The 24,019-nt window shown below is 42.0% G+C and overlaps 1 protein-coding gene across 1 annotated transcript in view; it reads right to left on the reverse strand.

The window, feature by feature from the left end:
• Positions 1–1,975: 1,975 nt before the first annotated feature.
• Positions 1,976–24,019, reverse strand: part of SPATS1 (spermatogenesis associated serine rich 1) — a 22,348-nt gene continuing 304 nt past the window's right edge. The window contains exons 2-7 of the mRNA XM_032410102.1: positions 15,596–15,743; positions 13,266–13,390; positions 11,856–12,017; positions 8,132–8,252; positions 7,296–7,358; positions 1,976–2,403 (exon numbers count right to left, since the gene is read on the reverse strand). Of these exons, the coding sequence (XP_032265993.1) occupies positions 2,256–2,403; positions 7,296–7,358; positions 8,132–8,252; positions 11,856–12,017; positions 13,266–13,390; positions 15,596–15,743 (767 nt within the window). The 3' untranslated portion in view covers positions 1,976–2,255. The remainder of the gene's footprint in view (positions 2,404–7,295; positions 7,359–8,131; positions 8,253–11,855; positions 12,018–13,265; positions 13,391–15,595; positions 15,744–24,019) is intronic.

Here is a 24,019-nt window from a genome sequence, read left to right on the forward strand (position 1 = left end):
GTTAAGCGTCTGCCTTCGGCTCAGGTCACGGTCCCAGAGTCCTGGGATCGAGCCCCGCGTCGGGCTCTCTGCTCCGTGGGAAGCCTGCTTCTCCCTCTCCCACTCTCCCTGCTTGTGTTCCTGCTCTCACTATCTCTCTCTGTCAAATAAATAAAATCTTTAAAAAAAAAAAAAAAAAAAAAGATGCGTGCACATGCATTTATGTCCTGCCCAAAGTTAGCAATGGAACTCCTCACCTGCCGGCTATTGTCAATGCCAAGGAGTCTAAGACCTGGCCACTGAGATGTGCCCACAGAGCACCCCAAATCCAGTGCAAATTGCCCTGATTTCCAGGAGATGGAATGTAGTGCTACAACTCCAGGAGGTCAATTATTCAATAGTTTTCTTTTTTAATCCTATCTACTTTGGTTTAGAGCCGCGTGTAGGAATTATATAGACCTCTTTGAAATCTAGAGGCTGCTATTCATCTTCTGAAACTGTACTTTGGTTCTTTTTCTTAATACCTTTGCTGTGTAGGACTTCTTCCCTCCAAAACACCAGAGACCCCTCTGAGAGCAGTTTCCTGTTCCACTTAGATAATCCCATCTAGAAATTCCTGCAGAATCACTTTTTGCATTTATATTGTGTTCTCCATTATGCATCCACACGGGTGGTCGCAACTGACTTTTTTATATTTTAGCTCATAGAAGCACAAAAAATTATTTTTTTCAGGAGTGGATGTATTTGAGAAAATCTGTTGGCAACCTCTTCTTTCCTTTCCTAAATTGTTTGGTTTTATTTTCTTTTCTGGATTTTGTTAGGGGTGAGCTTTGTGTCCCAGGGGCAAGAGAATCAGCACAGAGGCATGTTGATGTCAACCCAAGGAGTGGTCAGACACAGTTGCTGGTGGTATGACCATCATGTTCTCTGTTAGTTGGTCCAAAGGCCAGTATGAAGAGACCAGGAATGTACTGTGTTCTAAACCTGCTTCATCTACTTCGGCTATGTCTAGAAATAATGCTTTGACAGGGAAAGAAACCATATCTGTGTCTTGGGCATTTTGAGTGTCAGTGTGGGCCCCAGTTCTCTCTTTCCATTTTGAGGTTTGGGGAGACCAGACCTGCAGCCCTCATTAGCCAACCAGCGAAGTCTCCTTAGTAGAGCAGATTGGCTACGAAGATGCTGAGTCACTGGCTTGACTGCGGAGGGTCACAGCCTGACTGTATACAGTTGGCTTTTGTTCCCATCTTTTTCTACAAATATTTGCTTCTTGCCTGATTGATGAAAGGCCTTAAGACTCAGGACTGGGTCCTCATTGAGCTTCAGTCCTGCATGGCTGGGTGGACAAATGCTACAGAAATGGGGAATGGAGCTGCAGGATGATGGTATGAATTACCTGTGCAGATCTAGCCTTCACATTTTTCCAACACGTACCAAGTGAATAGTAGAGAAAATCTCAAATAGTATTAATAAAATGAGAACAATTTTACCAAATTAATGAAAGCTCCGTGTCTGTATTTTACCATTGATTTGAGAGCATCTTTCGAAAAGTAAATTTAACTGAATAAAACTGAAGGTGGGCTATCTACTAGTAGAACTGCATCAATGTTAAGTTCCCTGAATTCAATATTTGTATTGCAACTGTTGGGGAAGATCCCTGACCTTAGGAGATACATACTGAAGTATATAGTATGTAGGAGTAAAGGGTTATGATGTCAGCCACTCATTCTCAAATAATTCCACAAAATAATAAGAGTAATGGAAGAGAGAGAAAGAATGCACAAAGTTTGACAAATGTTAACAATTGTAGATTCTGGGTGAAGGATACGTAGGTATTTGTTCATTGGATGAGTCTCATGACTTTTCTGTAAAGTTTGAAGGTTTTTCAAAATATAAAGTTAAAAAGAGCAAAGCACAGTGATTACTCATCAAAGGCAAACATTTGATTTAGAGCAGTCACACTGACAGAAGCAATCAATTGAAAGAGGCTCTCCAGACTACAGTCAGTACATGCTCTATGGGCCTGTTTCTGTTCAGGATCGTCTTGCAGAATCCAAAGAACCTGTGGATAGAGGCACGGAGTTAAAGGCTGTGCTCTGTTACAAGACTAACAGTGCTCAACCAACATACTCAACCAGCGATGCGTGGCCGTGACATAGGCCCAAGGAACCACGTTGGGGCAAAGGACACCATCCACTCCGGGAGAGGCTTTGTCTTCTCTCCTCTCCACTGCGAAGCCTCTCAAAAGCCTGCTCTTCTGTGCTTGCCTCCAGTTTTTATACTATTCTTTGAAGGTTCTTTAACCCACCAGGAAGGAGTAAACCGTGCATCAAGGGGGATGCTGATTGCCAATTGTCAAGCTCCTCAACCTCTCTTATCTCATTCTGCAGCTTGTTGGCCTTCTCCTTCACCCAGAAAGGCAAGCTGTGGAAAGAAAACAACAGCTGAGTTTGAGTTTGTCTGCTGCGAAATGTACAAACACCTTCAAGGGATATGGTACTGCATCCTCAAAAGTAAGAAGGCCTCCAATTTAGGAGACCAGTGATGAAATAAAACACTATGTTAGTTGTTCAGCATTCCCCTCTCTCCCAAACCCAGATCTCTTTTCTGCCCTTCTCTGCCCAGAGAGCTGACCCCTGAAACTTGCATCACCTTGACCCCACCATGTGCCCCTAACACATTGGAGGCACCAGCAGGAGACCAGAAAGCAAGCAGAGGTTGGGGTATTTCTCACTTAGCTCTTCTACTCCCGCTCATCTCCTGAGGTACCCCAGTTCTGGCCACAGCCGCACTCTCCACTGCCACAACCCCTTCTGGACAGCCCTTCTCCATCTCCCACCAAGCTGGGCAACAAGATCACTCTTCTTGCTGTTCAGACCTGGGAGTGGTAATAGCTGCCCACCAGAGAGAGCCTCAGGGGGGCTTCGCCCTTCCCTATAATTTCCCTTGACCTGTTCACTCATCTGTAAACAGTCCTTTCATTAAGCTCTCTTCAGAATCCCACCTGAGTGTGCCTTCTGTTGTTTTGCTGTGGCCTCAGCTAATGCAGACCTCCGGCACCCTCCCAAGTCTGCAGAGATTTGAAAGGACATATGCTGGACTATACTGTGTATGTTCCAAGAGGTACCAGGAATTGTGTGACTCCTGGGATGAGTCAGAGAAAAGAGATGAAGAATCTTTTCCTCTTTTGGCAGCTACAATTTTCATACATTTGGGGAGAAATGCACCATGATTGGGAAGAATACCCTGATAAATCTGCTAGGGATGGGGAAGTCCCTGCAGGAAGGAAAAGGGATTACCACATAGGTAATAGGTGGGGGTCAAGGATATCATGTAAAGCTGACAAACCAATAGCAGAAGCCCAAATAAGACCAGCAGGACCTTATTTGTGCAATATAGAAGATACTAGCATAAAAAGGAATCACTAGAACAAAACCACAAGCATTCCTTAAGATCAAAAGAAATCATTTTTTTAACTTTTGTTGAAGCAATCAAAGAAAACAGACTCATGGTAAAAATAATATAATACACATAATAAGTGTAACAAAATATTATGATAGAATTGAAATCAAATCATTAATTCAAATGATCTTAACTCACCTATTTTTTTAAAGATTTATTTTTTTATTTTAGAGAGAGAGAGAGCGCATGCGTGCGCACGTGAGTGGGGGGAGGGGCAGAGGGAGAGGGAGAGAGAATTTCAAGCAGACTCCCCAGTTAGCGCGGAGCTCTATCTCACAACCCCGAGATCATGGCCTGAGCCGAAATTGAGAGCCTCGGATGCTTAAGTGACTGAGCCACCCAGGCGCCCCTTCATTCAGCTATTAAAGAAAACAATTTTAAAAAAAAAAAAGAAAAAAGAAAACAATTTTCAGTTTGGCTCACAAAAGCAAAATCCAACTCTGTGTGTAAAAGACAGTCCTAAAACAAAGTGATTTGAAAGTCTAAAAACAAAAGAATGGGTAAAGGTATATTAGTCAAATGCAAACAAAACAAAGTAAGAGTTATAATCTTAATATCTGGCAATGTATAATACAGGACAAAAAGCATTAAATGAGAAAAAGAAGATTTTTAAAAATTTTAATTCCAGTGCAGTTTACAGTGTTATATTTGTTTCAGGTGTACAATATAGTGATTCAACAATTCTATACATTACTCAGTGCTCATCATGACAGGTGCACGCCTTAATCCCCATCACCTGTTTCACTCCATCTCCCCCCACTCACCTCCCCTCTGGTAACCACCAGTTTGTTCTCTACAGTTAAGAGTCTGGTTTTGGTTTGTCTAAAAAGAAGACATTTTTATAATGTTAATGGCTACAGTTAACAATAAAGATAGAAATACATTAACAGACCCATTTTCAGTCCAAGCTAGGCCAAATGAACAATTTTAATCAAAATGATAAATCTGGAGTGCCTGGGTGGCTCAGTCGATTAAGCATCCAACTCTTGGTTTTAGGTCAGGTCATGATCTCCCAGTCATGAGATCAAGACCCGCATTGGGCTCTGCCCTCAGTGCGGAGTCTGCTTCAGATTCTCTTTCCCTCCCCCTCTCCCTCCCACTTACACACTCTCCCTCTCTCTCGTGCACAATAAATAAATAAATAAAATCTTTTAAAAAACCCAGAAAGGTAAATCTTCTGGGTATGTATCTAACTTTGCATCCTGATGAAGTAGACACACCTTCAAAGGTATGTAGAGACAGTCCCCAAATTGAGCATGTATTAGGTCACAATGAAAAGTTGGTAAGTTCCATAAAATAAAAATAATAAAAACAATATTTTCTGGTCATTAGGTGATAAAAGTAAAAATGAATTACAAAATAAAAATCAAAAACCTCTTCCACTCGGAAATTTTAAATCTATTAAGTAATTCTTTAGCCGAAAGGAAGAGACCAACACAAACTGCAGAATTCTTTAAAAAATAAGGATAATCTGGGGCGCCTGGGTAGCTCAGTCGGTTAAATGTCCAACTCTTAATTTTGGCTCAGTCATGATCTCAGGGTTGTGAAATCAAGCCCTGAGTTGGGCTCTGCGCTGGGCATGAAGTCTGCTTAAGATTTCCTCTCCCTCTGCCCCCCCATCTCTCCCTCTCCAAAAAAAAATAAAATAAAATATATATATATATATATATATATATATATATATATATATGAGGCTAATCTACACATCAAAATTTACAACATATAAGCAAAGCAGTGGACAGAGGCACTTTCATAACCTTCAGTATAGATATTAAGAAAAATTAAAGAATTTAAAAATGAATTAAACATCCCATTCAAAAAATAGAAAAAGAGGGGCACCTGGCTGGCTCAGTCAGTAGAGCATGCAACTCTTGATCTAGGGGTCATGAGTTCAAGCCCCACATTAGGCATAGTGATTACTTAAAAAAAAAAAAAAATAGAGGGGCTGGGGCACCTGGGTGGCTCAGTCGTTAGCATCTGCCTTTGGCTCAGGTCAGGATCCCAGGGTCCTGGGATGGAGCCCAGCATCGGGTTCCCTGCTCAGCAGGGAGTCTGCTTCTCCCTCTCCCTCTGACCCTCCCCTCTGCTCGTGCAAGCACTCTCTCTCTCTCTCTCAAATAAATAAAATCATTAAAATTAGTAAATAAATAAAAAAATTTTTAAAAGCTCTTACTTTCATTGATTTTTTTCTATTGTCTTTTTAGTCTCTATTTCATTTATTTCCCCTCTGGTTTTTGTTATTTCCTTCCTTCTATCAACTTTGGGTTTAGTTTGTTCTTCTTTTTCTAGTTCCTTGAGGTGTAAAGTTAGGTTGTTCATTTGATATCTTTCTTTTTTCTTAACATAGGCATTTATTACTATAAACTTCTCTTTTAAACCTGCTTTTGCTGCATACCATAAGTTTTGATATGTTGTATTTCCATTTTCATTTGTCTGAAAGTATTTTTTATTCCTCTTTTTACTTCTTCTTTGACCCATTGGTTGCTCAGGAACATGTTTAGTCTTCATTATATTTGTGAATCTTCCAGATTTCCTCTTGTAATTGATTTCTATTTTCACACCATCATGGTCACAAAAGATACTTGATACGATTTCAGTCTTCTTAAATGTATAAAGACTTATTTTGTGCCCTGGCAATTACTTTTATTTTAAATATTCTAGAAGAGTGTTTACAAAAAGTGTACAGTACAGACATGAGAGGCCCCAATTATGTGCCTCAAGTAATAATGCAGTATCATGAAAGTGTTAAAGCTCCCAGGTTTGGAATAAAAGGCTTTTATTTCCACTGAGCTCCAGGGTTTGGTCTCCCAGCTGGACTCTGGTGGGTCAGACAGTGGGTCACTTGCCCACTCCAGCCATACTTATGTGAGACTGTTTTGTATTAGAAAGTGAAATTTTGGAGGGCACCTGGGTGGCTCAGTCAGTTAAATGTCTGCCTTCAGCTTGGGTCATGATCTCAGGGTCCTCAGACTGAGCCCTGCATCAGGCTCCCTGCTTAGTGGGGAATCTGCTTCTCCCTCTCCCTCTGCCCCTACCCCCCCCCCCGACTCGTGCTCTCTCTCTCTCTCTCTCTCTCAAATAAATAAATAAATTTTTTTAAAAAGTGAAATTATTTTAAGATTTATTTATTTATTTGAGAGAGAGAGAGAAAGCACACACACACAAGCAGGGGAGGGGCAAAGGGAGGAGTAGAGGAAGACAAGCAGACTCCCACTGAGCAGGGAGCCTGACACAGGCTCAATCCCAGGACCCTGAGATCATCACCCAAGCCAAAATCAAGAGTCTGTGGTCTAACCCACTGAACCACTGGGGCACCCCTGGAAAGTGAAATTTTTTATACTGACACATATCATTTTCTAGGTCTAAACCCTACTTGGGCAAATAAATGAGGTTCAGAATGGAGCTGAACTTAAAATATGAGATCAGAGGGATTGTTACTTCCCTCCAGCCTTCCGATGGCTTTTTCTCTGCCTCTTCAAGCTCTAACCATCCTCCCTGGTTGCACTCATTTAAGCATGGGTCTTTCTTTTCCAACAACTCTTGGGTTTTGGAAATCAGGGACCCTGTCTTTTTGCTCCATATAAACCCCCCACAGTGCATACCTAGCACAACACAGGGCCTCTGGCGGGCTGTCCATCTTATCGGCTGAAGATGGGGCGACCCAGCTGCCAGACTCCACAGCACTTGCCCTCCAAGTGTCTCGCCAAAACCCTCCATACACACTGCCCCACCTGCTGGGATACCAAAGGTCCCTCTCTGTCGGGTGTCTATGAGCTCCTCCAAAGGAGAAACCTGTAAATAACCGATAACTTCATAAAGATCGGATAATATGAAAACATAGTAAGAGAACTCACGTAGGAATTTGTGGAAGAGGCTCAAGTGGAATAAAAGTATCGTATTTCTTTTCATAAGGCACTCTGAAAAACAGAACAGACAACTGTATGATTGGTATGGCTTCTACAGCAGAGAGATCAATACATCATCATATTCAAGAAAATGTCTTATTTTCTGGTTTTAATGGGCACCTAGGGGTTTCACAACTGTAAAGGTCATAATTCTTATTATAATTTTTACTAAACATCATTAAACCAAACATGAGTAATTTTTTAAAATATTAATGTAATATACCAACTATTTTTCTTTTAACTTAATGAACCTCCCTTTCTCCTCAACCGCTTTGGTCTAAGTTTAGTTCCAAGTGTACATCAATCCAAACAGTAGTCACCAATAACCTGATTCAGTATGAAACTGAAAAGTCCTCAGATTTGTGGTAACAACAATTGGGACAAAATTAACAACCTCCTTTTTGTAGTCAAGATCCTGTGTATAATTTCAATTACACACACGCATGTGTGTGGACACTAAGGAACTAGAGATGAACGTTTTTTTTTTAAAGATTTTATTTATTTGTCAGAGAGAGAGTATAAGCATGGGGAGCAGCAGGCAGAGGGAGAAGCAGGCTCCCCTGAGCAGGGAGCCCGACACGGGACTCGATCCCAGGACACTGGGATCATAACCTGAGTGGAAGGCAGATGCTTAACCAACTGAGCCTAGAGATGAACTTTTTTAGGAATTGTCAGCAACCATGTTTTGTTGGAATCTACTCCTTATGAAATATAACATATATAGTACAGAGAGATACAATTCCTTTAAAATTAACAAACTAACCCTACTATTCACATACACTTACATGGAGAAATTCACTGGTGGGAGAGTTGATCCTGCTTTATGGAAGTCTTTACTCTGTTCTGGGTACATATATGGATTATCTCCTGGAGTTAACTTTGGTATTCCATTCCTAGGATCAATATCTGTGAAAGATATTTAAAAACAAGATCATAAAAAGGACTGAAGGTAATCCAAAGATAGGCTCTATCGATATGCCAATGGAAACTAGATAATTTCATGTTTTATTATGAAGTACATATTATTATTATGTTTGTGATTGTCTTGCCTTGAGAAGATGAAAAGTGTGCTGGAAACGCTGTGTTTGGGAGATTTTCCAGAAAGTGTCATGATTACCCCACCCTGGGAAATAAGAATAGCTTAGGTTCAGAGGGGATGTTTTGGTTTAAAGTGAACGGTGAATCAAAGGTATCTGCAAAGGATATGCAAGAAGTCTGCTTAAAATCTGAGCATTGGTGCACTTTGAATCCCTGTGCCCTATAAAGCTTAAGAAACAACCGTAATTGGGTCCTTCTCTCTGACTGGATCTCAGAAGGAAATTAGCGAATGAGGAAGAGCTACAGAAGAGAAAAATTATATTTTCAGGTCAACTTCACTACAACCTATAACCACAGACAACATTTTGTTTTTCCTTCTATGACGACAAATTAGGCCTTTAAGGAACTCCACCAATGGCCTGATCGTAACTAATGTGTTAGAGTCAACCATTAATGAGACATATTTTGATTGTTTTTTTCCTATAATAAAGGTGTTGAATTTCAGTTCATAATGGAAGCTGACTGGCAGTCATGATGCTGCCTCTCCATCTTATCCAAGAAATAACAAGAGAGAAGAGAATGTCAGGAAAGAAGAAATGCCCCGTGCCAAGCTTAACGTATCAAGTGCCACAAGAGATTGAGGAAGAGAAAAAAATGGAAAAAGACCCTCGTATTCAGGGTTTAAAGAAGTCATTGCACATCACCTAAGAAGTAATCACACTAAAACGAATCAAGCCTATAGGTCCAACTATCAGTTTACAAGAAATACATAGGAAAGAGAAACCTGTTAAATGGTACCAAGGGGTATAATCAGCAAAATCCTGACTGTGGCAAACTCTACAGGATACATGACCTAGTTTCTTTTTTTTTTAAGATTTTATTTAATTATTTGAGAGAGAGAGTGAGTGAGTGAGAGAGCACACACGGGGGGAGCAGCAGAGGGTGAGGGAGAAGCAGGCTCTCCACTGAACCGGGAGCCCAATGTAGGACTCGATCCCAGGACCCTGAGATCATGACCTGAGCTGAAGGCAGATGCCCAACCAACTGAGCCACCCAGGTGCCCATGACCTAAAAAAGAGGGGGAGGACCTATATTAAAAAGAGACTTGAGGGACACCTGGGTGGTGCATTTTTCAGTATGTATAAAGACCATAAAGGAAGGAAGAAAGGAAGGAAGGAAGGAAGGAAAGAACGATGGAAGGGAAATAATAATACACAAAATTCAGGATAAGTTTACCTTGAGTTAGGAGGGAAGTGACAGGTTAGGGTGAGGATTTGAGTTCATCGTGATAACCCCATTTATTGTTGATAAATACTTGCAGCTGACCCAGTTCTAGGCAGTGAGACACAGGTCCTAAGGACCATATGAGAAAATTTTCCCTTCGTTCTAAAAGGGAAAGGCAACAAGAGAGAGTCCTCTTTTTCATGTTTTGAAATATAGATGCAATGCTTGGAACTGCAACAGTTCTCTTGTGACCATAAGATGACAAGTGTGAAGACAATAATCCAACACAGTCTAAGAATAGCAGCACAGAAAGACAAAATGAGCCTATGTCTTTGATGACATCACTGGGCAACCAGTCCATAATAGGCCACCTAGATTTCAAAGCTTCTCGTTAAATATATAATAAATATTTTATTTTTAAAAAAAAGCATATAATATCTGGGGCACCTGGATGGCTCAGATGGTTAAGCATCTGCCTTCAGCTCAGGTCATGATCTCGGGGTCCTGCATCTCGAGTCCCGCATTGGGCTCCCTGCTCAGCAGGGAATCTGCTTCTCCCTCTTCCTCTGCCTCTCCCCCTGCTTGTGCTCTGTCTCTCTGTCTCTCTCTCAAATGAATAAATAAAATCTTTTTTAAAAAGCATATAATATCTTATGATTTAAGCCTCTGACAGTTTGGTTTTCGTCCTACTAGGGTCAAGAGCATTCCTAAGTACTATACAGCTAAACTTAGCCCCTTCCTGATTTTTCTCAGTTGTTTTATATTTAAATAAATCTTTCCTATTCTACCCATCTCTGTTGGGAGTGAGAAGTCAGGGTGTGCACAACAGGCTCACATATCAGGGCTTTGGTGGAAGGCTTTGGGTCCTGGGTCACCGACTGCAAACCACACTGGTATCTGACACTCACCTTATCTCTGATACTCTCTGAAGGCTGGCATTTATTTCTGTTGTCTGCTAAAATGTGTCATCTAGTCTGATCCTCAGGAAGCCAGCCCCCACCACAATGCATCAGGTGAAGCATCAATTTATTCTCCTATGATCCCTGGCTTGATGGTCCCCAGCACATCATACAGTGGTCTCCCAGCATTTCAGTTGCGAGACCTGGGCAGTTCTCCTGGCTTGCTCTCTGTTTCATTCTTTCTCCGTGTCCCAACCTCCACAGTCTTCATGGAGCACAAAAATGCAGCTATTCCTCCACATCTCCTGGGTGGGTGAGACCCTGAGGCTGGCTTTCTGCCCAGATATTGCCCACAGCTATCACTTCCCTGCTGCTCAGTCAGAGCAGATGTCACTTGACTCTGAGGCTCAAGGTCTCGCCCTAGCCATGCTCTGAGGCTGAAACCCCAGCTAGAGGTACATCTGACCACCTGCTAGATTTTGGTGTCAGGAATTGAGCAGAATGTGGGACTCCTCAAGGCTCTCCCACCTCTTCTAGACTACTCTCCCACCTCCTCTAGCACGGCTTCTTGTGTATCCTGTATCCAAACAAAAGCCTTGATCTTCAAAACCAGTTGTCTCTGCTCTGACAAGCAGCCTATTTTGAAATTCAAAATGAGAACTTTCTATTTCTTTCTGTCTGTATTCCTGCAACAGCAATCCATGAAGCAATGGCTGCCTCCTATACAGGTATTTCCAGAGAAGAATGTGCTATAATGGTCCGTTGGTACTCAGCAACCCTAGGATCTTTCCATAAACCTATTATGGGTAGGTTGGGACAGAGAACTCACCATGTTCCAAACAATATATATATATATATATATATATATATATATATATATACACACACTCATCTCAATTACCTTTAATTAAATAAGCTATGAAATAACAGCATGCACTTCAGGCTAAGGTCTATGGGAATATTTTCCTTTTGAAGAATATAATGTACAATTTAAATACATATGATGGGCAGCATCTAACTGAAACATAAATTATTTTCTGCAGGCTTGAATGAAGGTTTCTATTAATAAGTATCTGAGAGAACTTATCTGAGGACTTAAATGTCACATTAGCATTTTATGAGAATTCAGAGAAAAACAAAAATGTGGATCAGCATATGTTGTGAGTTCTTTGCCAGAAAGTGCAGTCTGCCAACCATCCCCTTCACTTTCCCATCTTCCTGGCTGTGCTAGAGTGACATGGTAACCCCAGAGGGCGGATGCCAGCCATGGAATGTTGGGCCTGCAGAACCACAATTCAGGGAGTATTTTTAGGCATGGCACAGTCAAGGTCCAGGAGAAAAATATTACCGTATTTCTTCCTCCCAAAGCACTTGTCCACCATTCTCTCTGACAGAGACCTCCTGTTGCCGAGGAAGACCCCATTGAAGAAACACTGCTTTCCAACATGGTAGGTGTGGATATTGCTGCTAAATCTTGGGTAAAATGTCCATTCGGGACGCTGCCCATCTTCTGCAAGACATCAGAAATCCTTCCATCAGCATCGCTTCCAGCCTCACTTAATGCAATTAAATCACAGAAAAATTGTCCCAGGCATTCTCTGACTGGCCTGTACTTTATCAACGTGTATAATACCTTGGTTCTACAACTGGGGCAATGCTAACCTCTGGGGAACTAGGCCTGAAAGGAAAGGAAGTGGGGAGAAAGGTATCTAAGAAGCTTCTTTTTTTTCCCTTTTTATCCTCTCATCCAAAAATAAGGCCAATTTTACGGTTGGAAGTCATGGAATGGGAAGCTCAGAGACACTTTTACAAGCACCTACGATCCAACCTTCACTCAGATAAGTGGGTAGGAAAAAGAGAATGCCCATTAGCCAGGGAGGGGCCAGGCCAACAATGGCATCTTAGCCGGATGACCCGCGGTGTTGGCAGCAACAATGGTACACGCATCGCTAGAATGACACCGGGAAATGTCTCCATGCAACCCTGGGCAAATGACAAAGGCCCCTGCGGGACCTCAGGCAGGTTACTGGATCTGTCCGTGTCTTTGTTTCCTCATTCAGTACTTTTCCTATAAACCGTGATGTTAAACAATGAGAGACCCCCTAACAGCGCTAGTGTTGCGTGAGAAGCCCTTGGGCTCCAGGGTGGCCAAGAGAGCACACAGGCTCTGGAGACAGGCATGTTCGGATTCCAATCCCACCACCGTACTTCCTAGCTGAGTGTTCTCATATGAGTGACTAAGTCTCTCCGAGCCTCAGTTGCTTTCTGTGTAAAATGGGTAGGTCTATATTAGCCACCTAGATTTATATGTATGACACAGAAAGAGGTCCATGATCTATTTGCCCTGAGTGAAAATAGTTTGTCTCCTATTTTCCACGAGTGCAAATATGGTTGTATATATCCTACAAACCATATATACCTAAGTACATACATACACGCTTCAAAATTCCTCATGGCTACTGGGCATAATGGGGATACTGCTGGAAAACACTGGGTAAGGGGTTTCTATACTCTAAATATTCCCTTATTATTTTAATACTTTACTATGGTACTTTTATGGTTTTTATATAAAGCCATTTTAGTTTTGGAAAACGTATAAAGACAGCTCCTCAGCAGAGTCACTGTGAGAATTAGAGATGAAGCGTGTCCAACACCTGGCACTTCCTGAGTCTCCAATGAACAGTGCCCAACCCTACGGCAGACTTCTGGAAAGCCCTGGGCATGGAGGCACGCAGGGGAGGGGCTACGACGCACTCACCTGTCTGCAATTTAAGCAGGCTGAACTCCTCAGGATATTTATGCTTTGGGACGTCAGGCAATGAGGTTTCAGAGGAGTGATCAGAATGTGAGGAGGAGGATTTCAGACCCAAATCTGCAGCCAGGCTGGAAAGGAAGCTGAAGGATTAGATTCTTCCATGTGCTTAAATTGGTAGTTAGAACCTGATTTTACATATTTTACACTAGAATTACCCTCCCTTATGACAGCTAGGCCAGCCCCTCCATAAATGTCCACGGCATATTATTTATTTGCTCACAATTTGAGGGGACCAACACATAGTCAAAAGATGCATCCTTAAAAACAGTGTGGTAGTTCCTCAAAAAGTTAAATATAGAATTACCGTATAACCCAGCAATTCCACTCCTAGCCATATACCCCCAAAGAATTGAAAACAGAGACTCAGATACTTGTAAACGAATGTTCTTTGAAGCATTACTCACATTAGCCACACAGTGGAAACCACCCAAATGTTCACTGACCGATGAATGGATAAGCAAAAGGTGACATTGATATACAATGGAATATTATTTAGTCATGAAAAGGAATGGAGTTCTGATACATGCTACAACATGAATGAAACTTGAAACATTGTGTTAAGTGAAATAAGCCAAACACAAAAGGACAGATATGTATGACCCCATTTATATGAAATATCTTAATACATAAATTCAGAGAGACAGAAAGTAGATCAGGTTAGTAGATTAGGGCAGATGAGAGTACCAGGGTCTGGGGAGAGGGGAGAATGGGGAATCACTGCTTAATGGGTACAGCACTTCTGTTTGGACTGATGAAAATGTTTTAAAAGTAGCAATGATGGGGGCGTCTGGGTGGCTCAGTTGTTAAGCGTCTGCCTTTGGCTCAGGTCATGATATTGGGGTCCTGGGACTGAGCCCCACATCAGGCTCCCTGCTCAGTGGGGAGCTTTCTTCTCCCTCTCCCTCTGCCGCTACCCCTGCTTGTGCTTGCTCTCTCCCTCTCTCTCTCTCTCTGTGTCAAATAAATAAATAAAATCCTTAAAAAAATAGCAGTGATGTTGAAAGGTAATTAATGCCAATGGGTAAAAACGGATAAAATGGCAAATGTTATGTTATGTATAATTCACCCCAATTTTAAAAAAAAAAAGGAATGATGTACTGATACATGTTGCAACATAGATGAAACTTGAAAACGTAACACTGAATGAAAGAAGCCAGACACCAAAGACTACATATTCCATTTATATGAAATGTCCAGAATAGGCAAGTCTATAGAGGTAAGAAGTACATCGGTGGTTGTCTAGGGCTGGGGGGGGATAGGGGACATGGTGGGAGTGACTGCTCAAAAGGATGGGCTTCTCTTTGGGGGTGATGAAATGTTCTAAAATTGATTGTGGTGATGGTTTAGTAAATACACTAAAAATCATTGAATTGCATACTTTATAAGGGTGAAGATTTTTTTTCTTATGCACATAAAAAAAATAACATCAAAATGTTAACATTAAGGTGTGCCTGGCTGGTTCAATCTGTAGAATGCGTGACTCTTGATCTCGGGGTTGTAAATTTGAGCCCCACGTTGAGTGTAGAGATTACTTAAAAATAAATCTTTAAAAAATACGTTAATATTGATTCTCTAAGATGTGGAATTACCATGATTTTTATTTTTAATAGTTTTTATACTTTCAAAATTTCTACAGTGTACTTACTTTCCTTATAACAAAAGCCATTAGAAAAAAAAGGCTTCCAAAACTTTTTACTGTAAAGAAATCTAAACAGAGAAAAGCACTCACAACAAATACAGTTTTACAAATAATTATAAAGCCAGCCCTCCCCTCCCACTCTTCCCCCAACCCACTGCCCTCCAGAAACCATTTGTATGTCTCCATCCCCGAGAATTAACCACTATCCTGACTCTAACTCTTACGGTAATGATGGCTTTGCTTTTCTTCAAGATTTACCACCTAAGTATGTATTCCAAAAAAATATAGCTTAGTTTCACTTGCTTTTGAACTTCATAATAACAGGCATGCCTACAACACATATTGTGTGTCATGGAGTCTTCCAATCACTTTCCATGTATTAACTCATTTAAACCTCAAAACAATTCTATGAAGTATTATCTCCATTTTACAGATGAGAAAACTGAGGCCCAGGAAGGTAAAGTAATTTTCCCAAGTTCACAGAGATGAACTTGGCAGAGCTGGGGTTTGAACCAAGACAGCCTGGCTCCAGAATCCATGCTCTTGCCAAACATGTCATGCTACCTCTCAGAATGTTGGCTTCCTGGTCAGAATTTACCCCAATAGTTATGGTCTTTATTGCACCCTTACTTACTCTAGGTGAACAGACACTTTGCAGAGGCCTGGAGGCTCACTCACACTGAGACATGTTTCAACAGAAGATGAGGGGCTGATCTTCCTGCCAGAGGATGTCATGTTAGCAAAGCATCCCTTAGATTCCAGAAAATCACTGTGTTTAGTACCTGTAACACATCACCATTGGATTTCATTAATGAAATGAAATACCTACCCCTCCGTTTTGTTCCCTAGATTATATAAATTACTTTTTTAAAACTAACATTTATTGAGCATGTATTGTGTATTGGGGATTATGTTAACATTTTACATGCATTATCCCACTTAATTCCCATAACACCCACAGACATAAGTATTGCTTATCCTTCCATTTTACTGATGAGGGAACTAAGGCACAGATGGTTAAGCAACTTGCCTGAGATCACACAGAAAATAAACACCTGGGTCCAGATTTGATAGCAGCTCTTGTGACACTAAAGTCAAAAATCCTAACCATATGCTAGACTACTTGACCCTCCAGAGTTTACCTACTTGGAATTAAGTGGAAGAGATAACATCTGAATCAAGCTATGTATCTGTACATTGTATTGAGCACCTCAAGACAATCTTCCAAAGGATTTATTCATGGAAAGACTGATGAATAATCCAAAGACCTGCCATCAGAAACTTCCATGGGTTCCCCTCACATTGGAGCGTTGTCATTAATTTATATACACGTCTTCCCCACCAGATTTGTTATTATTTCTTATTCATCTTCGCAGCACCCAGAAAAGTGCCTGACACAAAGGAGATGCTCAACAAATATTTGAGCAAATAAGTGAAAAAGAATTATAACTCCCCAAACTCCCCAAGTAAGGGAGTCCTGAAAGCAGGGGCTCTCAGATACAGAATCATAACCATTATCTTCACTCTGCTAAAGAATTATTGATTCATGTTCTTTCATCATTCTACAGAGCTGTGTGCCTGCCCAGTCACTAAAAAAAAAAAAGAAAAAGAGGAATGGATATTGCTTTCTTTATGCATAACTTTATAGCGCATGGAAGCGCAATAGACACAATGTAACCTCTAGTTACAAGAAAATTACAAAAAATAGGAGTCAGACTTCTGTGACTCGAGTTCAATTCCCTCCCCTCCCAGGATCCCCATTCTTGGGTTTTTCAGGGTATGGCATAAGGACTGTCTGCATCAGAATTACCTGAGAACCCTGTTAAAAATACAGATTCTTAAATCCCATCACAGACACTGAATTAGAATCTCTCTAAGTGAGGCCTGGGAACCTGCAATTTGACCTCCATCCCCTGCAGCAACTAGGCTCACATTCCGCAGCTCCACCACTGCATTCTATAGCATCCCACTTCCTGATGCCGAACTGCCCAGAGTTTCTCGAATTTGCTCAATCACGAGGATCACCTTAGGGCACTTGGTTCAACACTCAGGATCCCAGGGCTCTGACCCAGACCTGCAGGGGAAGACCTGGGTGTCAGTATGGTTAAGAAGCACCGCAGGTGATTCTCAGAGCCGGCCAAGCATGGGAAGATCTGTTCTGGAATATGCCACGGCACCTAGAGCAGCCCCAGGTAAAGGAAGGGTCAACCGGTTGCTTGAGGTGTGAGTAGCTAGCTGGGTGGAGTGGAGCACAGGGGAGGAGCTGAGAAAGACACGGAGCTATGAAGAAGAGAGTACAGGTTCCCGATAGCCAAAGGAGCAAGCCATAAAAGTCGTGTCAACAAATGTAACATAGACTACACTCTCTGACCACAATACAATACAATTAGAAATCAATAATAAAAAGACAGCCAAAAACATCCGTAAGCTTGGAAACTCAAACCACACTTCTAAATAAAAAGAGGACATCGCATTGGAAATCATGAGGTGCTTAATGGTCAATGACTTAAGTACTATAAATCAAAACTTGTGGTTATCCAAAGTAAAGCAGTAAGTAGAAATTAGAGCCTGAAATGCATTTACTGTATGTCCTGTATTTCACCGAATATGAAGCACCAGCAATTGTAGTAACATTAGTCTTTTACGTACCACAAAGAACGAAACTATGACAGAATGCTTTCCCACTTAGAGTCTTGATTATATATTTATTGAAGCACTCTTTCAGACTTACTTAGATGTAGATTTTAAGCACATATCATTCATGCGCATGTTTAAAGAAGGAAAATATAAGCAAACAAATTGGTTAAGCCTTTCTTAAACCTTGCATTCAAAAATCTGATTACCGAGTCACTTTTCAATTCAATCACTGATGTGCACATTTTCCACCTAAATTGACCTCTGTGCAACAAGCACATGGGTGATGCAGCACTTCTTAAATGAGTGCTCCTCAATTGCCTCTGGAATGTTCTTCCAAGACACAGACACACCTTCTGCATTATTCAGCACTCATTCAGCAAAGTTTCTAACAACTACTTCACACCTGCTGCTGGGCCCACTGCACTAGGAAGACTATCCAAACTCCGAGGTGCAAATTCTGAAACATGTCCATCTGAGAATTGACAAGTTATAGTGTTAAAAAAAAAAAAAGATTCCCAGGGCGCCTGGGTGCCGCAGTCAGTTAAACATCTGACTCTTGGTTTTGGCTCAGGTCATGATCTCAGGATCATAAGATCAAGCCCCGCATCGGGCTCCATGCTCAGCATGGAGTCTGTTTGAGATTCTCTCTCCCTCTCCCTCTACCCCTGCCACTGATGTTCTCTCTCTCTCACCCTCTCTCTCTCTAAAACAAATAGGTAAATTTTTAGAAACAAACAAAAAAGCAAAGACTCCAAAATTAATGAGCTAAACTTGCAATATAAGAAATAAGGAAAAAAAGAATAAACCCCCCAAAACAATAAAAAAAAAGGATAACATAAAATAAAAACAGAAATGAATGAAATAAAGATTATTAGAACTATGGCTTCATGGAAAAAACGAATAATGTAGATAACAAAGTTCAAGAAAAACCAATATTTAAGAAAAGTAAACAGTATTAGCAATGAAATACCATAATCGCAAATAAAATAGAAATAATTTTACACATAAAGAAATTGTCGAAAATGTCCGATTACTTGTTCAAGGTTACAGAGCTATAGAGTATAATTTATAAAATGTAGCTTAATGTTACAATATTCAAGATGATACTGACACTAACCCTAACAGATAAATCAAGAGAACAAAATAGAAAATGTAGATAGAATAAAATTTTATATAATAGTGGAATTTCACGTCCATGAGGAAAGAATGGATTATTCAAAAATATTGCTGAGGGGTGCCTGGGTGGCTCAGATGGTTAAGCGTCTGCCTTCGGCTCAGGTCACGATCCCAGGGTCCTGGGATCGAGTCCCGCATCGGGCTCCCTGCTTGGCGGGGAGCCTGCTTCTCCCTCTGCCTCTCCCTCTCTCTCTTTCTCTCTGACTCTCATGAATAAATAAATAAAACATTTTAAAAATAAAAAATATTGCTGAAATAATTAACCATTTCCAGTGAAAATAAAATTAATTAATCCCCAGATAAATTCCAGATGAATTATAGATTTGAATATAAAACTTAAAGGATGTACCTGAAAAAGTGATAATTGAATGTTTATATAATCTTAGTTTGGGGAAATTATTTCTAAGAAAGATATCAAATATAGGCAAAATAAAGGAAAAGATGCATAGATTTGAATACATATATATTTAAAACTTCCATAGCAAACTATAAGCTAGAGGAAAGTTCATAGCATACACAATAAGAAAAAGCGTTAATAGTCATGACAAATTATGAGTTTTTATAAATTTATAAGATGAAAATAAATACCCAAAGAGAAAAAAAAAATGGGCAAAGGACATGATTAGGTAATTCATTAAAACACACACATGCACAAATAGCCGATACACACTTGGAAAAAAATCCATCCTTCCTAGTAATTAAAGAGCTGAATTTAAAATGAGATACCAGGGGACGCCTGGGTGGCTCAGTTGGTTAAGCGACTGCCTTCGGCTCAGGTCATGATCCTGGAGTCCCGGGATCGAGTCCCGCATAGGGCTCCCTGCTCGGCAGGAAGTCTGCTTCTCCCTCTCCCGCTCCCCCGTCTTGTGCTCTCTCTCTCTCTCACTCTCTCTCTCAAATAAATAAAGAAAATCTTTAAAAAATAAAAAATAAAAAAAATAAAATGAGATACCAGTATTTGCTATGAGTTTGCAAATACCCAAGGTTGGCACCGCTTGGAGGAATGGCATTCTTGTACATTGCTGGTGGAAACATCTGCATCTTACTAAAAAGCACTTTGGCCATATGCATCCTCCAAAGCCTGTGAGAAGTGCACTTTTGATCCGGTGGTTCTACTTCTAGAAACATATCTCTGAAAAAGATATGAGGGCGCCTGGGTGGCTCAGTTGGTTAAGCGACTGCCTTCGGCTCAGGTCATCATCCTGGAGTCCCTGGATTGAGTCCCGCATTGGGCTCCCTGCTCGGCAGGGAGTCTGCTTCACCCTCTTACCCTATCCCCTCTCATGTGTTCTCTCTCTCTCATTCTCTCTCTCTCAAATAAATAAATAAAATCTTTAAAAAAAAAAGAAAAAGATATGAAATTTATCTATAAGGATGCAGAAAGGATCTACACATGTCGAGAAGAAATAAGAGCAAGGGTAGAGATATCTTCTAGGTTGATACTCATATGTAAGTTCTGAGTTATTTATTAGAGCATTTACTTATAATAAGTTTTGCCCATAGGTTTTAACAGTTTTAACAGTGGTTGCCTTTTTTTTAAATTTACTTATTTATTTTAGAGAGAGAGGGAGGGAGAGAGTGCATGCTGGGGGTGGGGGGCAGAGGGAGAGAGAGAATCTTAAGCTTGTTAAGCAGGCTCCACACCCAGCCCAGAGCCTGAAGTGGGGCTCGATCCCAGGAGTCAAGAGTCAAGAGTCGGATGCTTAACCTACTAAGCCAGCCAGGCGCCCCAGTGGTTGCCTTTTCATAGCATGTAAACAATTCTAATTGTATATTTGCCACTAGAGGACTTGAGAGTTCACCAAAGCAAGAATTGGTTGCTAGGGATGGCATCACAAGTTTCTCGGTTTGTTTTGTTTTGTTTTTTTAATTTTAGGGGCAAAATTTAAATATATTACATAACCCTGAGCCGCAAGCAGTGAAATCGCTGTCTCCAAATTTAGCATATTTCCTTGTTTGCTTAAGAAGTTTTGTGTTGGCAACTGTCCAGAAGGTGGCTGCTATAACAGGGAAGGCTTGTCTGACAAGCAAGGGTAGGAAGAGCGGTCTCTCCGCTAAATAGGCAGAGAGCACATCCTCCAAATCCAGCTGACTACAGGATCTTCCTAGAAGTAACTCAGCCTCAAATACAACCTGGAGACACTTAAACACGGCCTCTGGCTGCCACTCCACATCTCCTCAAGTAGAAGGAGAGCTGCAGTTGCAAGTCTGACCCCTTCCGTTCTGACAGTGACGTTCCCATTGTGTAAAGTAACCTCCAGTTACTTCTAGCAAGTCAATTACCTCTCCAGCCCAGCCACCCACACCTGCCCCCTCTCTGTCTAGCTCATGAGGCTGCGGGGATACAGAGAAGCTAAGGCACATCCTTCTTGAAAAGGTCATCACTTTGCATGATAATTGGTATTCAAACTCAACGTCCAGTCAGCCGTAGGACATGAAACTCTCAACAAGTTCGCTGAAATGCTATAAGATGACTCAATAGAAGGGACTGAGAGAAGGTTCTGGCAACTAGAAAGGAATTCAAGGGGAAATGGGGAGTGAAGAAAGTCTGTTTCTTTGGTACCATCTGCGGAATTCACGCTAATTATTTCCGTGTCTTTAGGCAGGAATAACACCCTACATAACCAAGGCGCTTTCACACACTTGTCAATCACAGCTCATTTACACAATAGCATGGTCTGGGGCAGAAAATAATACATCAAGCCAAGTTAGCTTAACGTGGATACCTTTTAAACAAACACTCAGTTTCTCACCCCTGCTTATCAGCTCAACAAACAACCTAAGGGTGTAGGACGGTGGTTTTTAACCCTTTTTTGGATCCTTGACTCCCCTGAGAAGTCATGAAAGCAATGGGCCCTCCTTGCTGGAAAAATGCATATCCACCCTCAGTTTTGCATTCATTTTCAACTGGTTCGTGGAGCCCCTTCCTTCCCGAAACCCATGGACTCCACATTAGGCTGAGCTCAGATGTGGTCTCCTGAGGGGACACACCTACAGAGCAGAAAAGGAAGTCATGGATCTTTGGGGATCCCAGCGTCCCATGCTCTTCCAGTACCCCCTTAAACACGTTTAAACACCTTTGAAACAGCAGTTCCATTACCTGAGCTCAACCTGGAAACTGTGGAAAAGTCTGGAGCTTAAAGTTAGAAGCCCAAAGCCTTTTTCTCCTTGCTGACCTAGCCACATTGGACAATTAATGGTTCTAACTCCTCCTGCTTATTAGTAATATACCTCTGGGGCTGTTACTGGATCCAAGGAGGTAATTTGTGAGAACCTCTGCTTTGACCTACTATCTGCCTCATCAGATCTTGGGTTAAGGGGCAACCCTCTTGGGTCCCTCCCTCTCTGGGAGCTTTGTACTATCACTCAATAAACTTTGCTAAAAAAAAAAAAAAAAAAACTTGGGTTAACACAGGCATAGGCTACTATTCAAGGAATTCTTTCTATATGCCCGCAAACTGGCCTCCCTTTAAACTTTAAGTGGTTTAAACTTCCCGGCCTTGGTATACTTGGATCTGGCGACCAAATCCACACCCCGCCCTCCCGACTTCTTCAACTCAACTGTATCTCCTCTCCACCGTGGTCAGGTCGGAGTCTCCTTTCTCTTGAAATCTCCAGCTCTCTGCTGCAGGGCGCTCTGCAGATGGAGGGGAGAGGGCAGTCCCGTGGACCGTTTCCAGGGGACATGGACTCATCTACGCGTGTGTTGATTTTAAGTATTAAAAGCAACCCGGAGACCAAGAAAAGACCTTTGTAAGAAAGGCATCAATCAAAGCAAAGAGAAAGTCCACAAGCCATTGGAAAGTCCAGAGGGCAGGGCTGGCATCTTAATCAGAGCTTCCGTCTCCCCGGGCTTTTCTCGGTCGGGACGTCTCCGGAGTTCCCGTGGGTTCTCTCCCCCGCCCAGACTCGCTGCCCCCGCCCGCGCCAGGTGCTCCTTCCCTTTCCACCTCCAGGGCTTCCACCCGGTCCACCGAGAATGCGGCGAGATCAACGCCACCAACCGGCCGCAGAACTGCCGGGCGCCGGGCGGGCAAGGAACCCGAGCGGAGGGCAAGAGCGCAGCGGCGCCGCAGGCTTCCCGCTCGGAGGCGCGTTCCGGGGTTGCCAGGACACCAGCCCCGCGCGCTCCGGCCCTCCGCGGGTGCCCGGTCCCCGAAAGAGCGGCACTACCCACCCCCAGCCAGCTAGGACGGGCGGCGCAGGCCAGGACCGCTGGGAGAGCTGCTCAGGGTTGCTGGATTTTTTTTTATTTATTATTATTATTTTTTTAAGGGTTGTGGTTTTTCTCCAGGCAGATTTTCATTATTGGAACTGTAGCCTCTGGTGGCAGTGAAGGATGGGCCGTGCACAGAGCTTGCAGATGCCTGTTCATAATTGGCATTGATTAGGTAGGATCACCTACCACTTTTCTGGGCCAGGCGCCCTGCTGGATGTTATCTTCCCTAAGCAGCCAGCTGCATTTTTCAAAATAGAAAGCTGAATTTGAGCAAGGACTCGCTCAAGGTCACCCCCCCCAAAAAAAAAACTAAGATTCATTTCCAAGTTTCCCCACTCCAAATGGACCACTCTTTCCATCATACCAACTTGGATATGTCTCTAATGCTTTCCAGCATCTAATTAATCTTGCATGGAAAATTTTTCCCCAAGTCTGGCTTAAGTCCCTCAATTCAAATTCAGACCTAATTTCTCCCTTGGTGAAGTGGTAAAAAAAATTAGACCATGTTTTTCTTCTTCTTCTTTTTTAAGATTTTATTTATTTATTTGTGAGAGAGACAGAGAGAGCATGAGTGGGGGCGGGCAGAGGGAGAGAGAGAAGCAGACTCCCCGTTGATGGGGAGCCTCATGCACGGCTGGATCCCAGGACCCGGAGACCATGACCTGAGCCGAGGTCAGCTGCTCAACCACTCAATCAACTGAGCCACCCAAGAGCCCCTGTGTTTTTATTCTCAATAACAATTTCTAATCAATTATAAAAGAAATAAATGGTCGGGGCGCCTGGGTGGCATAGTCGTTAAGCATCTGCCTTCGGCTTGGGTCATGATCCCCCGGTCCTGGGATCAAGCCCCGCATCGGGCTCCCTGCTCCGCGGGAAGCCTACTTCTCCCTCTCCCACTCCCCCTGCTTGTGTTCCCTCTCTCGCTGTGTCTCTCTCTGTCAAATAAATAAATAAAATCTTAAAAAAAAAAGAAAGAAAGAAAGAAAGAAAGAAAGAAAGAAAGAAAGAAAGAAAGAAAGAAAGAAA

This window comes from Phoca vitulina, unplaced genomic scaffold (assembly GCF_004348235.1).
Source record: "Phoca vitulina isolate PV1807 unplaced genomic scaffold, GSC_HSeal_1.0 scaffold11, whole genome shotgun sequence".
NCBI lineage: Eukaryota > Metazoa > Chordata > Mammalia > Carnivora > Phocidae > Phoca > Phoca vitulina.